This window comes from Phalacrocorax aristotelis, chromosome 9, assembly GCF_949628215.1.
Source record: "Phalacrocorax aristotelis chromosome 9, bGulAri2.1, whole genome shotgun sequence".
In the NCBI taxonomy this organism is placed as follows: domain Eukaryota; kingdom Metazoa; phylum Chordata; class Aves; order Suliformes; family Phalacrocoracidae; genus Phalacrocorax; species Phalacrocorax aristotelis.
Genome location: NC_134284.1, coordinates 12,221,289 through 12,240,392, shown reverse-complemented (window position 1 = coordinate 12,240,392; position 19,104 = coordinate 12,221,289). Strand labels below are relative to the sequence as shown.

Genomic DNA, 19,104 nt, shown 5'->3' with positions numbered 1-19,104 from the left:
CCACAAAAGCTGTGATGGAGGTATTCCAAATAACTTTTTCCACATGAGCTTCTATTATCGTGCTGTGGTGAAAAGAAACAAAGCCATTACTTACTGCATAAATCAAGAAATGAATTAGGAACAGAGCACCATCCCCGCAGAATGGGATTCCCACCCGAAGTGACAGAATCAGGCAACTCACCGAAGCATTTTGAGCTCCTGGGCAGCCTTCAAAATTATCTCATGCTGTCTTTGGCTAAGGACCATCACTCCTCCCAAGGACTGGTCAGAGTCCAGGTTTGAATCTGCTCCCAGAATATCAGAGGAATGTGAAGGTGGAGGAAGAGATGAATCTGAATGGTCATCCAATGACCGCAGTCTGTCTCCATCATCTGGATACCACCTATCCGATAACCGTTCCCTCTCCCAATCAGTCCTTTCAGGAAGGTAGTCTTGCTTCTCCCGCCATGTGTCATATCTCTCTGGATACTCTCGAATCCTCAGCTCCCCCCTGTCTCTGAGGTCTCTGTCATAATGATCTCTGTTCCTATCCTCCCTCCACCTATCTTCACGGTATCTGTCCAGAGGTGGCAGAGGTGGCAATGGTGGTAGAGGGGGTATATCCAGGTCACGATTCCCCATTTCTCTGTCATCCATAGGTCTCGTGTCCCAGTCTCTATCCCATTCTCTGTCTGCATCTTGATCATAAATGTCTGAGGATCTTCCAGTTCTATCTAGATCCCTCTCTAATTCCCTCTCTCTTGGCCTTTTCCAGTCATCCCACCATGAATCTCGTCTGTCATGGTCAGATGATAAAGGAGGTAGTGGTGGTAGGGGAGATAGTGGAGGCAATGAATGGTGGGATTGCAACCTGTCATCTCTGTCATATGCATCTACAGAATCATCCTGATAATCAGAGTTGTGATCTCTCCAGTATCGTTCTCTTTCCCAGTCATCCACTCGCTCATGGTCCAAAGGAGGGTCATCTTGACTATCTAAAGGAAATTCCTCCTGCATTCTATCATCTTCATGACCCCAAGAACCCCTGAGTGTCTCATCTCGATGGTATGGAGGCAATTTGTCAGGGTCATCTCCTAGGTGAACAGGTTTATCTATATTGCCTGTTTCAGATCTTCCTGCATCCCTCTCGCGGCTACCTGCCCGCCTGACAGGGCCCCTCTCACGGCTACCTGCCCGCCTGACGGGGCCCCTCTCACGGCTACCCGCCCGCCTGACGGGGCCCCTCTCACGGCTACCCGCCCGCCTGACGGGGCCCCTCTCACGGCTACCCGCCCGCCGCATGGGCTCCCTCTCACGGCTACCCGCCCGCCGCATGGGCTCCCTCTCACGGCTACCCGCCCGCCTCACCAGGCCTCTCTCCCGGCTACCCGCCCGTCCCCTGTCCCAACTGCCTGTCCGCCCAGCTAGCTCTCTGTCTCGGCCAGAGAATACCCTCTCATGGCTATCTGACCGTCCACCCAGTCCCCTCTCTCTGCTGCCGGACTGCCCATCTGGCATCCTCTCCCTGCTGCCTGACCGCCTATCTGGCATCCTCTCCCTGCTGCCTGCTCTTCTGAACATCCCCCTGCCACGGATGGATGCTTGCCTAGCCTGCCCTCTGCCTCTGTATACATATCCTCTACCACGGCCATCGTCCATCCTGCCCATTCCCCGGCCATGGCCATCATCCATTCTTCCCATTCCCCAGCCACCATCCATTCTTCCCATTCCCCGGCCACCATCCATCCTTCCCATTCCTCGGCCACCATCCATCCTTCCCATGCCCCTGCCACGGCCCATTCCCCAGCCACGGCCATCCCCCTGCCCTCTGCCACGGCCATCATCCAGTCTGCCCTGGCCCCTTCCTCTGCTGACTGGTCCCTTGCCTCTATCTTCATGCATATACGGCCCTTTCCCTCTGCTTTCTGGTCCAGGTAGGTCCTGGGTGCTATCTGAAGCAATCAACTGGCTGTCTGGTGAATCCAAGTCCTGGCTTTCTGTTACAGGGGTTACTGCACCACCTGTTCTTGCAATACCTGACTGCAAAGCTACAGGATTACTAGAAAGGGATGTTGATTTCTGATTCTGAATAGGCGGAGTAGGTGCTTTGGACTCTTCTACTTGCTGGTTAGGATCATGGGAACTCCACGTCCACTTTTTAGGAGGGTCTGAAATAGGTTCTTTGATTTCAGGTTTGGGTGGGTCCTGTTCGGTGTTTGTCAGGTCCTCATTTGGCTCAATGGGACCTGCACTTTGTGCATCAGGAGTAGACTGTGTTCTGCTTACAGTCTGCTGATTGCCAGCTATGTCCGTAAAAGGTTCTTTGTTTTCTGACTGTGAGTCAGTCTGCAACTGCTGTGGCTGCTGCTGTCCTAAATGAGGCCTGGGCCCCCTCCATCGTGGACCACCAGGTCGGGAACCATGTCCATGTGATGCATTTGTTGAAGTATAAAATTGTGCTGCTGGTCCCCGTGGGATAGTCCCCCATCTACTTGAAGACTGTCCATCTGTATTCTGTCGGTCAAAACGTGATCTGTATCCTTCTGAGCGCTGGGAGTCAAAACGAGGCCCTCTCTGCCTTGAGCCTTCAAATTTGTCATATCCTCTTCCTCGAGGTCCATCAAATCTATAGATAACATAATGGCAATTTTATTCAAATGAACATGTCAAATTAAAATCTTCTAAAAGATAGTTTCATCCCCTACAAAAGTCACTTCTAACTGATGAATCTTAGCGTGCCTTAGGATCAATCTCTACTGAACTAGTGCAGAAGCAGAGACATGTTCTTCAATTCAATATTGTCCACTGAAGACCAGTTTAAGCCATGTGCAGATTACATAACGCTAAAAGGAAAGTTGGCTTAAAATATCTCAGGACCGAAATCTGACTGACAAAGCAAGCTGGCAAACATTTGGAAAAAAGTTTTCAACTTCCATTTAATGGAAGCTTTGTTGCAATCAACAACTCCTGCTGAACTTTTGTTTTGATACTATGCAACAAGCCTACTTAACTCTGGTGATGAATGCCATCCGAAAAATTAAGAATTGATCCTTTCCAAAAGTGCAAACATATCGCCCAGTTCCATGCAAGACAATATGCCTAAAACAAATACATTTTTATTTCATCGCTTTTTTAATTCCTTTTGAGATCATCTACAACAGCTGTTACTTGAATATGAGGAAACAGGTCAGGCAAACTAATGAAGAATAACTCATGCAATCATATTTAACAAAGCTGATCCAGTAAAAAAATCCAATCCTTAAAGCATATGCTCAAATACTGATTTACATAATAGAACAAATAAACTCACTTCACACAAAATAGAGAACTCATGCCTGAAGTCAAGTTGCTTGGATGTTTGGGATTCAGAGTTGTCTCTCACTGGATGAGGTCGGGAAGGCCAAAGCACAGCTGGAGCTGAACTTGGCAATGGATGCAAAGAGCAATAAAAAGGGCTTCTGTAGGTGTGTCAGTGGAAAAGGAAGGTCAGGGACAGTGTACCCCTCTGATGAACACGACTGGCAAACTGGTAAAAATGGGCGAGGAGAAGACAGGTACTCAACAGTTTTTTTTACCTCAGTCTTCACTAGCAACCTCTATTCCCATACCTCTCAAGTGGATGGACCACAAGACAGGGACTGCCATGACCAAAGTCCCTCCCACTGTAAGGGAAGATCAGGTTTGTGACCACCTGAGGAAGCTGAACATACAGAATTCTACGGGACCTGGCAAGATGCAGCTCAGAGTTCTGATGGAATTGGCTGATATAGTTGCCAAGCCACTCTCCAAGATATTTGAAAAGTCATGGCAGCCAGGTGAAGTCCCTGGGGACTGGAAAAGGGAAACATTACATCCATTTTTAAAAAGGGTCAAAATGAGGACCCTGGGAACTACCAACCTGTCAGCCTCACCTCTGTGCCTAGGAAGATCATGGAACAGATCCTCCTAGAAGCTACGCTAAGGCACATGGAGGTGATTCAAGAGAGCCAGCATGGCTTCATAAAGGGCAAGTCTTGCCTGACCAACCTAGTGGCCTTCTATGATGGAGTGACTACATCAGTGGACAAGGGAAGAGATATGGATGTCATATATCTGGACTTCTGTAAGACCTCTGACACAGTCCCTTACAACATCCTTCTGTCTAAATTGGAGAGATATGGTTTTGATGGATGGACTGTTCAGTGGATGAGGAATTGTTGGATGGTCACATCCAGAGGGTAGTGGTCAATGGCTCAATGTCCAGACAGAGACTGGTGACAAGTGGTGCCCCTCAGGGGTCCTTACTGGGACCAGTACTGTTTAATACCTTCATCAATGACACAGAGGGATCAAGTGCACCCTCAGTAAGTTTGCAGATGACACCAAGCTAAGTGGTGTGGTTGACACACCTGAGGGATGGTATGCCATTCAGAGGGACCTGGACAAGCTTGAGAGTGGGCCCATGTGAACCTCATGAGGTTTAAAACAAGGCCAAGCGCAAGGTCCTGCACCTGGGTTAGGGCAGCCCCCAGTATCAATACAGGCTGGGGGATAAAGGAATTGGAAGCAGCCCTGTAGAGAAGGACTTGGGGGTACTGATGGATGAAAAGCTGGATGTGAACTGAAAATGTGTGCTCACAGCCTAGAAAGCCAACAGTATCCTGAGCTGCATAAGAAGAAGCGTGGCCAGCAGGTCAAGGAAGGTGATTCTGCCCCTCTACTCTGCTCTGGTGAGACCCCACCTGAAGTGTCGTGTCCACCTCTGGGGTCCTCAGTACAGGAAGGACACAGACCTGTTGAAGCGAGTCTAGAGGAGGACCACAAAAATGATCTGAGGGATGGAACACCTCTCCTATGAGGAAAGGCTGAGAGAGTTTTTGGGTTGTTCAGCCTGGAGAAGAGAAGGCTGTGGGGAGACCTTATTGCAGCCTTTCAATACTTAAAGGGAGCATAAGAAAGGTGAGGACAGACTTTTTAGTAGGGCCTGTTGTGACAGGACATGAGGTAATGGTTTTGAACAAAAGGTTTAGACTGGATATAAGGAAAAATTTTTTTACTATGAGGGTGGTGAAACACTGGCACAGGTTGCCCAGAGAGGTGGTAGATGCCCCATCCCTGGAAACATTCAAGGTCAGGTTGGACAGGGCTCTGAGCAACCTGAACTACTTGAAGATCTCCCTGCTCACTGCAGGGGGGGTGGCCTAGATGACCTCTAAAGGTCCTTTCCAACCCAAACTATTCTATGATTCTACGGATATTAATTCATTAACACCTAGTTACCAACAGGGGTTGACATGTTGCAGAATTTAGTGTTTCGATGAGCAATTTACCAAACAAGACCATTTATACAAACTCAAAGAATTTTAATAATCCTGATAGGCAGTTTACTGTGTTAACTTTTTTTGGGGGTAGGGGCAGGTCAAGATGAACAGGAAGAGAAAAAAGAAGACACTAAAAAGCACAGTGGCAAGATAACTTAGATTTGAAGGGTCAACTTTTAGATGGAAGGTGTAGCTAGAAGGTTGGATACTCTAAGACACTTCACTCCCAAAATTCTGAAAATCAGTTTAAGCTTGTTCTTTGGAGTTTCTTCAGAAAAGTTAATTACTGAAAAGAAGTGAAGGGTGTGTTTGTCTTTTTATATGTCCAGTCATTCATTACCTGGGACTTTTTAGCTGGGATAAGCGCAGGTAACATAAGATTTTTAATTTATCCCAAATTCAGTTAAAAATTCATTAGGGCTCTTTCCTCCTAACTATAATGACAAGGAACAGTAAACAGATTTTTGGCAAAGCTTTGATAAAACCCTAGAATGGTCATGCAATCACAATATAGGAATGCACAAAGGTTACAGTGTTAAATACCATAAGTACACTCAAAACCAGAGCTCCTGCATGTGCATTCTTAGCCTATCATCACACATCACTGAGCTCTAAACCAACGCACATAAGAGACATGCACTAGCAAATCATGGGAACAGTCAGTTCAGAACCGTACTTCCAATAAATCCCCAGGACCAGAAACAACACTTTTTAAAAAACATCAGGAGGTAGAAAATTATTCAAAGTTATAAAATATTCATTTAATTGCTAGCAATTAATGAATTATTATTTATGAATCATCATTTTGGAAGGAAAGAGAAGGGAAACAAACATGAAGATATGATTGTAAAGTCTAGCAGATTATGTAAGAATAGAAACAATTTAATAGAACACCATTGTTCTTTGATTCAGTAGGCATCACATCAACCCGTCCTGAACTAATGACCAGGCAGAACAGATGTTTTTGCAACCTGATATCATGTCAAGTACAAAAGAAAAACATTCCAAAAACAAGATCTTGGATAAAACCACATAAAAGACACAGAACACTGGCTTTTAGAGTAGCTTTAAATTAAGGCAGCAGGCCATCCACCTGGTAAGATGAAGATATTAAATTTGAACAAAACTGTACCTTACCAAAAGGTAAAGACAGCAACCTTCAAACCCAAGACCATCATGATATAATGCAAAAGAAGATGTGGGAAAGAATCCTAATACTAGGATCCTAAGGCTCAAATCTTCATTTCTTTCCTTCTCTTGTTTATAATGTTTGAACGCTAAGTAATGCTACATGTGTAGAAAACCACTGATTTGTACTTAAGACAAGCACTATCTCTCTTACCAAACAGCCATTTTGAAAAGCGCACTGAATAGGACAATCATACAGCTGCAGAACTCTCTCACATTAGAAGTTAAGTACTGGTGAACAGCTTTGAATTTTCATTTCTTTCTGAAATAAATCTTGGATTACAAACAATGAGTACTTTTTATTGTTCCTAAAACATAAACAGGATCTAAATTGCCAGTAATTAGCTACGTTAGTATATTCTACTGAATATATATCTGAATACTTCCCGGAATCCCTTTCAGAAGATCTACATTACAGTGCTATCATATATAGCAACACCCTAAAAACAATCCTTCAACATTTTTGCATAATATTTTCCTAAACTGTTCCAAGTACCACACACAAAATGCTGGGAATTTAGATCACTTTTCATATAGGATCACTCTTTCAAGTGTGAGTTATCATCTTCAAACTAAGGACAGCAGAGACATATAAAATACTTAAAATAGCTTTCCTATTTTCACAAAAGGGATATTATGACTCAGGGAATGAAAAAGGTGCAGTGTGCCCAAGCATTTAATTTACTGGGAAAAAAAGTGTTCTATTCTAGATAATGCTTAGGTGAAAGGTATCTATCTACCCTTGCTTTAATAAGATGAATACAGAGCATGGTGTACATACATTAAAAACAAAACCTCCACCAAACAAGCACACTTCACACAACCTCAGGAAGATTTGAGGATAAGATATATGTTTCATTTCTTAATATGTCACTGAAAGTCTTGCAGCCTGGAACACGTATAAATCAACAGAAACATCCTTACCTAGGGCCTCTGGGGCCTTCAAAACGTGCTGATCTGGGAGGATCTGGAAGCAATCCACCCGACCTCACTGGTTTATCCTGCATGGTAGGTACATGTGTTGAAGACACTGCAGAAGTGGTTTTCAGTTCCCCACATCCTTGCTCAGATGAAATAGAGACAGTTTGTTTACCAAGATGAACTTGAGACTTTCCATGGTCTGAAGAGCCAAAGGATGAACTTACTTGAGAATGATAAGGTGAATAGACAGTTGAACTAGCTATTTTTGATGCATAGGTACCAGGAGTGGGAAGCAGAGCTGGCCTTGGTGTCTCAGTAGATTGACTGCTTTGAGAACTGGATCCTGAAGGGGCAGAGGAATTAGAAAGCTGAGAAACAGAAGAGAGAGGCGGGGGGACCAGCGGAGGTGTAGTTGAAGGTAGAGTTGGAGGCATAATAGGAATGCCACTTTGAGTGGTTTGAGAATACGGAACAAATGGAGGTGGTAGTGAAACGTTTGCAGGATACTGATTCTTCAGATTTTGGAGTGAGCTCACTTTCTCCTGCAGATGGGACTGAGTGACCTTCATCTGTTCATCCCATGCTTTCCACTGTTTCTCATACTCTTGAAGCTGCTCTTTGTGAGGGTAGGTTTGAAGCTGATGCTGCCATTGTTGGTTCATTGATCGCTCCCAATCTTTGTGAAGCTGCTGGAACTGTTTTTGCTGTGCCTCATAATGTCGCAGCTGCATGTCCACTGACATTGTCTGCAACAAGAAGACATGCATAGCTTCAAAATACCATCTCAGTTATTTTCAGAGCCACATATTTCAGTATAAATTGTAATATCAACACTTCTGACTTGGGCAGAAGCTTGAGGAAGAACTACACTGAAACAAAAGCAAATACCAACTGTGATGTCCAAAGTCATTGTGCCAATTTACACATTTTATGACTAGAGGACATTTATGCATAAGTAAAAGAGTTGGGGTATTTTTCCCCACTTTAAAAAAAAAACAACAAACAGGACAGGTGAAGAAAGCTATATCAAAGGGCTCCAACCTGTATTATTACTGGATGCTAACAATGGCCAAAGCCCAAATCGATCTTCATGCTTTCAAAATATACAGTACATGGCTATTTCTCAATGTTTCAGTTTCTGCTGTTAACCCGCTCAGAGTTGCTTCAGCTGTCAGCAATTATTTTCTCTAAGCCTTCACCAGATATTATTTGCACAATGAAGCTTCTTTCAAGGAGGTTCTTTCTGTCTTTCATTATGTGTAGATACAGGTCCTAATATCCATGGCTTGATCTTGCCTGAGATTTTTAGAGTTCACACTTAAAAGATCTTTTTTAAACAAGCAGACAACCTACAAAGAAAGCTTAACATATAAACTCCACCAACCCAGAAAAAGCTGACTCAACTCTCTAATACAGTAATCAACTTCTACTTAAAAGCTTAAAGGTTGCAACACTGACATAATTATCCAAACTTGTTATTAAGACTTTTCATTCTATTTCACTGATTATTTCAGTTTACTCATGTACACTATGTACACTGTTGAAGTAACTGTGAACAGTAAAAAATAATGTGAGACAAAGGAATTAAGAAAATCACTAACTGTGTATTTTTGACATCTAAGTTTACTTCGTCACTGTACATATTTATTTTTGTACTACACAATGTTGTAAAAAAAAAAAGCAGCTACCAAATTACTCCATGCAACCACCTGTTTACCTTTCTTCTGAACAGCTTCTCCAGCAGTAAAACATTCAAAACTGAGTAAATTCAATACTGTGTCCAGCTTTGCTCCTGTATTACCCAGGTATGTCTGACAAATCTTACAGCAAGTGTAGTCTTGTATTTCTTATCCTACACAAGCTTCATCACCATCTGTCAGTTCCTTTTTCATTCTGAAGTTGAGTGACAGTAGGAAAAGGGTATATATAGACTTCTAGCCAAGTAGAAAAAGTAGCTAGACAAATGAGCCAACCATGACAAATTGAATAATTTTGTTTTTCAGCAGACCATGAGTGCTAGGTCACCCAGAAGTATATCAAACACCATCTCCTTAGTGTGTCACCTGTAGGTGTGGAGGCTGCTGCATGATCTGTTGATACTGCTGTACTATCTGCTGCAGCTGGGCATGCTTCTGCATTATTCTCTGATACTGAAATCCAACCCGGTGATGGGGATGCTGCTGCCATTGAGCTGCTGCTGCTTGCAATTGCTGCAATCTCAAATCTTCCTCAGGGTCATCGGGAGGTTCAATATTGAGCTAGAGAAAAAGGCAAATACTATAAATAAAGGAAAACTCCTCTGTCAGAGAAAAGCACACTTGGTCACTACCCTGTTTAACAGGAACTTTCTCAGTGTTTAGTATTTTATGTGTTGTTATTTTCTGGTTTTCAGTGTTGCAGCCACGCACAGCTTCTGGAAGGCTGATATTTATTTCACTTAGTCTGACCTAAAGGTTAGGCTGATGGCAGTTAGGGTATTTGTACATACAGAAATTACCTACAGGAAAGATGAATGCAGATCTCACAGCAAATATGAGACAACAGTGCTTTTTCGTAATGAGATAAAGTAACTCTGAGTGCATTATTTTTGCCACTTGGTAGGAACGCACACGCTGTAATTAAAGTGAAGCATGTGCTACAGGGTCATCTACTATCCTACACTAATCTGTTTAAACATCAATCATGACCTCCATCCACTCTGTAGGAACTGTTATTAAGCACGCTGACAAAAATATTCTGTCTGAAAGCCAAGAACTGCACAAACTATAACACACAGAGAGAAGGGGAGCCAGAATTGACAAACTGCCAGAGAAGAATTAAGAAATAGCGTCTTAAAGATAGCAGTCCTCATCTACCAAGAATTTGATTTTGCACTTAGGTATCGCAAAGCATTTCTCACAGTCAGAGGTGGCAACTTTGGGGAAGGTGCGAGTGAGTCAAGCCTGGACTCACTTGGTGCATGTGTGTGTGATTATTAAGTCTACATACAAGGAGTGTATTTTTATTTTTTTTAATTGGTACAACCATAGCAAATGCTCTATTAAGATTGCTTTACCATATTTAATTATTGTTACACAGTATACACAAGAATTTGATGGCATTATTCTCCTATTTCTTTGTCCCATTTAGCACAACAAATGGAGTGACATCACTTTACAAAGCCTACCTGAGTTTCAGTGGAGGTAAGGGAAGACTCGTCGTCTTTGGAAGCTGGAGGCATGGATTCATTAAGCAGAGGAGGTTCAGACTGCTGAGTTGAAGCACCCATTTTCCCTTCTTCAGACTTCACTCTCTGCTCAGATGCATCCTTCACTACTGGACCTTTCATTTGCTGCTGTCCTTGAGCATGGGCTTTTGCCCTTTGCTGCAGGCTAAGCAGGTGCTGCTGGTACCAATATTGCTGCTGTTCCTACAATAGAAAGAAACTTTCTAAGACAGCTTTCACAGGAAAAGCCTTGAAAATTACTTCATGATAGTCACTAGACCATATCCTAGAAAAGTTTTTATATCTATTTTAAGGGAAACTCACTTCATCAACAGTATTGCAATGGATGTCAGAAGAATGAATCAGAATTATGAAACCACTATGTGAGGCATAGTACCTGCAGTAGAATTTATTTCCTACCTCAAAGAACTTACAACTAAAGAGAACAGTAACAAAGTAGAAAGATGGCCAATAATAAGCCAAAACACTACAGACATGTGATAAGTATCATGCTTATTATTTATAGTACTTTTTATTCATGACAACTATAGGCACTTATAATGAGACTAACTTAGGTAAAATGAAGGGAAAATGGAGGACAAGTATGAGTAAAGAAGCAGTAAAGAGAAAAAGGAGGAAACGTACAAAAAAGATGAAGAGGATGAACAGAGAACACTGACATCAAGTAGAGTGAAAATGACAGCTGAGAAATTGTGGTAGAGACATTTGAATAGAAGCTGTGGAAAGGGAAAAGGACCAGCGTATAGTGAGGATTATGTATCATCTGAATTATCATTAATTCTGATACATTCAACAGCTGAAGAGGTAAATAGATATGGTTGCATCCATTTAAGAAGTGATCAAGCTTTCAGTTTTAAGTATTTCAGGCTAGAATTAGAGTACTCCAGGCAGGTGACACTAGTTTCAAAGCACTATAAACTGCCACCAACATAAAGAACAAAAGACTAAAGATAAGTATCTCCACACTTAAGTAGTGGTGCATCTTAGAGACCTGAGATACAGAACTGTTGGTTCCTATTCTTCCGATACAAGAAATATTAGGCACCAGATCAGACTAGCAGGACACAGATTTAAAACATGTGGGAGGCAGATCTTCACCAACATGGCTTTGTGCTACCAAAGTCCCTGCCAGAGACAACTGCAAGGACTAAAATTGTGTGGATTCAAGAAACAGCTCCATAAGCTCAGAGGAGAGAAATCTACAGATTTTGAAATATAAAGACACAGTTGCAGCTAAGGCATCTCCTATATTTTAGGGAAGCATTGCTGTACGCTTGATTTTTAAGTTATTCTCTTAGCATCTCTTTTTAGTCGCTGTCAAAGACGGAATGGTAAAATACCATACTTTTGGTCTGACCAAGTGCAACCATTCTTGTGTTCTCATGTCAACTCCACCACCTCTGAGAATCTGTGACTGCTCTACATCTTTCATATCCTTTGTTCTTCTCTTCCACCCAAGCACGCATAACTGAGAAGCAGCACCTGTATAAAACCCACTCAGAAACAGAAAAGAATCCAAAAGATGCAGGTATTTTAAAATACAAGTGTGACAACAAAGTGGTAGGTGCTGTCTGATGAGATTTCTCAAAACTGAACCACTCTGCCTATCTTAAAACAGGTTTAAAAGAAGCACAAGCTTCCTCCAAAAGCTTACCTCATGCTCAAATCAGGAATGATGCTTTCTATCGGTAGCAATCTAGCAGACAGAATTAAACATGGAGCTTTTTTTTTTAAAAAAAACCAACTTCTGTAAAACTGTAACTTGGAGATGAGGTCAATGAAAGGAGAAGCTATGGTTCTTGGACTTTATGTTGATCCTGCAATAACTCCTGCCAAGGATCTTTTTAACAGGAATATGACTCAGAAGAGCTGTCAGTGCTTTGGGTAGAAGATGTGCATTCACGCTCCAGCAGAGACTGTCTCAGAAACCTTCAAGAACATGCTGTAATAAGTGCAACTTTCAGCACCAGGGAGGAGCATACACCCCCAGCTATACAAAAGCTGATTCAATTATCCCTCTCAAAAGGCACTATAAGGCAATTTACCATGACGGTGCTAGATGCTATGCTTGGTGGGCACCTGTTCTACTGCCACAAATTGTTGCCTCCACAGACCCATTTTGCTTCCTCCTCATTCTACCAATTGGACAAAAGGTTAAAACTCATAATATGACCAGGGGTTCACACAAAGAGCTAAGATAATATCCCGTCATCTATTTTTTTACAGCAGGTGAAGCCAGTAACACACATATTGCAGGTTCTATCTGAAAAGTGTGAGAAAAGCGGAAAGGTAGATTTCTACAGCTTAGTCTGAGCAAAACAGAAGTGCTAGCATAGAAGATTCCTGATGGCAAAAAGTTCAGTTATTTGAGGGTTTATCTCCTCACAATGACTGTTGCTTTTCAAGTATAGTCACAGTCCTGAAGCCCAAGCAACACACCAGCATCAACATATGCTTTTTTCTATGTTTAGCTGACCAAGAGACTACGCCTGTTGCACTGCACAAGGAACACTGAAAACGGCACTATCAGCTCCTGACCACAGGACATACCACCAAAAACATTAATGCAGAGCCCATGCCAAAAGACTACTTCAAAATATATTTAGGTGACCCTAGGCAATAACATAATGCCTACTTTGGGGGATCGCTCAGTCCTTTTCTGGTAAAGATAGCAAAAGAATGGTTTAGTACCCTTTATAAAACAAAGGAAGGATATTAAAGAGTTCAGCAGCCTGCTGAAAGATGACGTGGTAAAGCTAAGGTAGCTTTAACAGAAGTAGGTAGGTAAATGCATATTTATGGCTACAGATGCACTGACACATATTTGTTTGCTACTGTAGATAAATAGCAGCATACAGTACCCAAATATGAGACAGAGCATTAAATACCACAGGTATTTTAACAGGACTTAACAAAAGATGCATCTGATTGTAGAGGAATACAAGAATCCAGCCATTTAATCCAACTATATGCCTATGCAATAGACTACGCTAAACCACAATATTGTGAAGGCAAAGAGCGGCATCTTGTTTTTAGACAGGAAAGGGAAATAATAAAACATCAACTTACGGCAAATTGCATAATATTTTCTATGTTAAGAGAAAAACACCAAGCTATTTGGCTGCAGCCACTGTTACTGTGGCATAAGAACAGAAAGAATTGTTTTCAATCACCAGTTTAATCAAAGGCTTCATAGGATCTTATAAATGACAAATCACAGTATTTCTCTACTTGGCTTCTAAGATCATTAGCAAGAAAGCATCGCTATGCTTTGCTCTTCATACTCGTACTCTGTAAGGACTTGTTGCTCCAAATCCTGTCTCATTTTACAGCCTAAGATAGCCAAAATCTTATCAATCTGTTCTAATGAATTCACTACCAGCAAAGTACCATATTCCTTTTGAATTAACCCTGAATTGTGCATGAGAGTAAACAAAATACTCAAGACAGCAGCTGTTCGTATAAACACTCATAAACGTGAAAACGTAAGCTTCAGCAGTATTCTGCTGCTTCTGTGTGTGTACTGCGATAACGCATCACTTGTGACTCTTCTGGAAAGCAGAGAGTGGTTGCAGAACACTTCAGTAATATTAATGAGGTTTTGGGATACATACGGGGGGAGGAATTACAGTTTACTGTTCAATCTTGAGTTCAGTAATTTCAGAAGTCAGCATGCAGCCTCAATACCGAATTAATATCACTTTCTACACCTGATTTTTCAAGGATTTGCCATTAAAAAATGTCATGAGTCCCACTGACATCACTGTAAAAGATAAACTAGGACTGTCCAAACCTTTGAAAATTAAATCCGTGAATTGAAAGCACCACTTTTCTAGGCAGTGATTAGTTATATGGTACAAACTTAAAAAGTGATACATTCCCTAACGCATTATGGTATTGGTATGACATTTTAATGGATACAATTAAAAAAGCGTCCCAACGATTAACAGATTTTAAGTGTCAGTGACTTCAATATGACACAATGGGACTTCTGCAAACTTAGCTTCGAATCAGAATCCTAAAATCAATTTGCCAAAATAGATGTCTTTAAACTTACAGTCAATTTAAAGCATGCACTTCAGCTTTGTTCTTCAGCTGCATGTCTACAAGCTGACCCTAAAACCATGCAAGCGCCTCAGTGAATCTGACCGACCTGTATACATAGCTGATGACCTCAACACACATGTCTGTGCACACTTAACCTTAAGCAACTGGATTGTCCCTAACTTGATGCATATAAATGGTCACATCAAGTTCACTGGAACTGCTCACATTTAGGAAGTGAAGCATGCAAACATTTTGCCGGCATTTTGACCCTAGTGTACAAATAAAAATCATACAGCATTAACAGTAAGAATATTTTTCACCTCAAAAGCATTTCGGAACATTTCCCTCCAATGCCCCATACAATTTTACACTGGAAGATCAAGCACGCATAGTGCAAAATGCATAAGTACGCCTAAGTAAAGGGCAACTACACCCTATGAAAGAAACACTTTTGCAGCTTTAGCTATGTGTGGCGAGATTAAAATAGTCACAATTCTACACCGATCAGACAGACAACTGAAACACGACCCCATGATAAAACTAAATGCAGAAATTACCGCAGACAAGAGGCACTCATCCTGCAATGTGCAATAAGTAAACAGACTGTTGCATCTCACAGCAGGCTGGATGAAGTCAACAGAGGTTCAGTGCAGGCTGCCCACACACTTTACTTTGGAAAACAGTTCTCCAGACACCAACAACCCCCGCGCCCTCCCCAAAAATTAATTTCATCCCGGAGATGGACTTTTCCCTAAACAACTCATTTGCTCTTGAAAAACAACAATTTGTTACATCCCAACAATCACCACTGGATAAAGAAACATTTATGGAGCCTTGTCTGAGCTGTGCAATTGCCGACTTCCAAGGGTTGCATCCAAACCCTTTAAGTATTGTGCAAATACTGTGCATGTATTAACTGCTCTAACTTGGAGACCTTTGCAGCAGCCAGTACCTGCCAGTGATTGATCGCCACTGATGCCCTGGCAACTCCCTGCTGCCAGCCAGGCCTGCAGGGGTGAGTGCGGAGGCAGCCTTGCCTTACCTGGGGAGTCATGGTGGAGGGGTCCGGCTGCTCGTTGCCACCGGCCTCCTTGGCGGCACCCTGCACGGCCTCTGGCTGGGCAGTGGCAGGTGGGGGCAACGACGTCTGGGGAGGGGGGAAATGGGCTTGTGATGGCTTGGCCGGGGGGGGGATGGAGGGGGCCAGGCTGGGCTGAACCGGCTGGGAAGGGGAGGCCTGGGAGGAGAGCAGGTAGGGCTGGGGGTGTGCCATGTAGCCCTGGGCAGGTGGCGGCAGGTAGGACTGGGAGGCGGTGGCCGGCGGGGGCTCCAGGTAGGAAGGCGGGGGCTCGGAGAAGGATGGGGGCGGTTGGGAGGCCTGAGCCCGGGGCAAGTAGGGCTGGAGCGGCGGGGACTGGGCCGGGGGCAGGTACGGCTCTGCCTGGGGGGGCGGCAGGTAGGCCTGGGCGGGGGGCAGGTAGGCCTGGGCGGGGGGCTGCGGGGACTGCGGCGGGGAGGACAGCTCCATGTCCATGGGCACCGGCGAGGAGGGCACCGGCTCTCCCCACTCGCTGTGCCCACCCGGCGGCTCCTGGCCGTCCCGCTCCCGGGCGGCGGTGGGCGGCTTGCGGGTCGTCGTCGTCGGCTCGCGGTGGGCGAACTGCTTCTGGTAGCTGCGGACTGGCGGCGGCACGGGCGGCGGCGGCTGCTGCCAGTCGGTGAAAGAGCCAGGCAGCGGCGGCGGCGGCAGCCCCGGAGGGGGCGGCCCCGGCGGCGGCGGCGGCCCCAGTAGCACGGACTGCAGCTGCTTCTGGTGCATCTGCTGGAGCTGCTGCAGCTGCGCCAAGTGCTGCTCCTGGAGGCTCAGGAACCCCGAGGTACCGGCGGGCGGCGGCGGCGGCGGGGCGGCGGCGGCGGCGGGGGGTGCGGGGCCCGGCGGCGGGTAGCTGGGCAGCGGCATCGGCGGGACGGCGGGAGGCGGCACGCTGGGGGGAGGGATGGGCAGCGGCGGGGGCGGGATGGAGGTGGGCGGCGGCGGGTAGTGCCCCGCCGCCCCGTACAAACCCCAGGCCGGGTACATGGCGGGGCCGCGGCTGTGGGAGCGAAGCGGAGCGCGGCGCTTCCACAGGCCGCTGTGGCGGCGGCGCGTGGGCCTCAGGGCGCCTGCGCGGGGAAGCGCCCCGCCCTCCCGGCCAGTAGAGCGCAAGTGGGGCGCTAGAGCGTCGAGCGGTGCGTCTCCTCGGGTGTTCGGCTCCGGCAACGCGCCGCCTAGCGGGCGGCCTCCCTCACCGCCGAAGGGAGGGCGCTACCCCAGCGACCGGGCGCATAGAGAGGGGGCGGAGGCGAGGCCAGAGCGCCGCTTCCCTGCTCACCGCCCGCCCCGGAGGAGGGAGGGGCGGAGACCCCGGTGGGGCTCCATCTTGCGGGGGGCGGTGGCTACTTGGTGGGCGCCGCCGGCTGCTGCTGCAGGCCCCAGAGCGCCCCCGCAGGGCTGGCCCGGCTCCGGCGGCCGCCCCAGGCCGTGGTGCTGCCGGCGTGGGGGCGCGCGTGACGCGGGTTACCCCGGTTACCCCGTTGCGGCGGCGGCCATGTTTCCGCCGATCCCGCCCGCCCGCCCGCAACGGCCCCGGCCTACGGCGGGTCTCGCCGCGCCCCGTCGCGTCAGCCTTACGGGGCTACGGCAAACGCGGCGTCCGTGAGGCGGGGTGCAGCGGCGTAGCTAGCTAACGCTGCCGGCCGCTGAGGGGCGAAGCGAGCGCGGCTGCGACGCCGGCCGAGGCGGTACTCGGGGAGGTGCAGCGAGGCCAAGGGGCTCTGCAGCCCCCCGCGGAACGGGGCCCCGGGCCCCTGCGCGGGGATGGGGGCCAGGTGCCGTGGTCCGTCCCTGAGAAAGGACGCGAATGGCTGTGTTTCGTTTTCAGCGAGTATGCTGGTGATAAACCCGAGAGGCAAAAATGAGGATGGAGCAGCGGATGTGTGAAATCGCCTCATCCATTACAGAGGCAGCTGCACTGAGGAGCAGGAAAGAATCTTCTCTTGCGTTTCTCTACGCTGAAGTATGAGTTAAACGTGCAAATATGTCCTGTAGCCGTTTAGCAAAGATTTACGCATCCTTAACACAAGAAGGGCACGGAACTGTTGGAGCGGGTCCAGAGAAGGGCCACAAAAACGTTCTGAGGGATGGAGCACCTCTCCTACAAGGACCGGCTGAGAGAGTTGGGAGTCGTTCAGCCTGCAGAAAAGAAGGCTCTGATGAGACCTTATTGCAGCCTTCCAGTACTTAAAGGGGAACTATAGGAGAGACAGGGGCAATCTCTTTAGCAAGGCCTGTTGTGATGAGACATGGGGTAATGGTTTTGAACTAAAGGAGGGCAGATTTAGACTGGATGTAAGGAAAAATTTTAAACTATGAGGGTGGTAAAACACTGGCACAGGTTGCCCAGAGAGGTGGTAGATGCCCCATCCCTGGAAACATTCGAGGTCAGGTTGGACGGGGCTCTGAGCAACCTGAACTACTTGAAGATGTCCCTGCTCACTGCAGGGGGGGTGGCCTAGGTGACCTCTAAAGGTCCTTTACAACCGAAACCATTCTATGATTCTATGCAAAGTGCTGAACTTCCATTACAGAGAAGACACAAGGGCTTATGCGTGTGAATTTTAGTAGCTGGGCAGCGAAGCCTAGTGGCTACTGTTTAGGTCAGCAGTACACCAGTGTTGTGGTGTCTGACTGCTTGTCCTCCTTCCCAAATACAGAAAACCCAAGCAATTTTTCTCATGTTCAATCTCTAGTTCGTAGCTGGTAAATCAAGGATCCCTGGCCAGCAAAGAAAGGCCAGTGTTAGAGGAAAAGTACAAAGACTTTTCAGTCAGGAGAAAAAATCCAGAAAACCAAAGTGTTAGGTAAAAAAAAAACTTTGTCCCCTGATGGAAAAGCTGGACTTTGTGTTAATTTGTTGTGAAATCCCAGGGAACCCACAAAGGTGATACACCATGAATCTACAAGAAAACGCTTCAAGTAGAGTGTGAACTTACATTATGAGATGCAAATCTTTAAGAAAACTATCTTAATTTACTACATATAGAACTGTTTTCCGTTCTTTGTATCCTTTCATTTCACCTAAAGGTGATTATTATCCTTTTCAGTCTAGGTTGGTGCTCCTCTAAGATTTCTCCCGAATGTGACTTCCAGATAGCATTTGTACTTTGACCCCTCATATCCTCCACATTGCACACGTACTTAACATGCCTGTCCGCAAGCTTACGGTCAGTTTACTCACTAAGCTTTCAAAAGTCTGTCCTTGAAAAATAGGTAATTCCTCTTGCAAACATCCTTTGATTTATCCTCCCGATCAATTCTAAAGTGAGTTCAGTTTCCTCAAGGTTATTTCCTGCAGGCAGGTCTCCCCCAACAGTCTTGCTGTTTGTTGTGGTTACTTAATATTG

General features: G+C 45.7%; 1 protein-coding gene across 12 annotated transcripts in view; it reads right to left on the bottom strand.

Annotated features, from left to right (window-relative positions):
• Positions 1-16,825, bottom strand: part of YLPM1 (YLP motif containing 1) — a 39,417-nt gene extending 22,592 nt beyond the window's left edge. For all 12 annotated transcript variants that reach the window (XR_012662287.1, XR_012662288.1, XR_012662290.1 and 9 more), the window contains exons 1-5: positions 15,704-16,825; positions 10,555-10,797; positions 9,452-9,646; positions 7,392-8,134; positions 182-2,605 (exon numbers count right to left, since the gene is read on the bottom strand). Coding sequence is in view for 9 of the 12 variants with exons in the window: in XM_075103498.1 (XP_074959599.1) it covers positions 182-2,605; positions 7,392-8,134; positions 9,452-9,646; positions 10,555-10,797; positions 15,704-16,741 (4,643 nt within the window). In the remaining 3 variants the exon portion in view is untranslated. The remainder of the gene's footprint in view (positions 1-181; positions 2,606-7,391; positions 8,135-9,451; positions 9,647-10,554; positions 10,798-15,703) is intronic.
• Between the last annotated feature and the right edge of the window lie 2,279 nt (positions 16,826-19,104).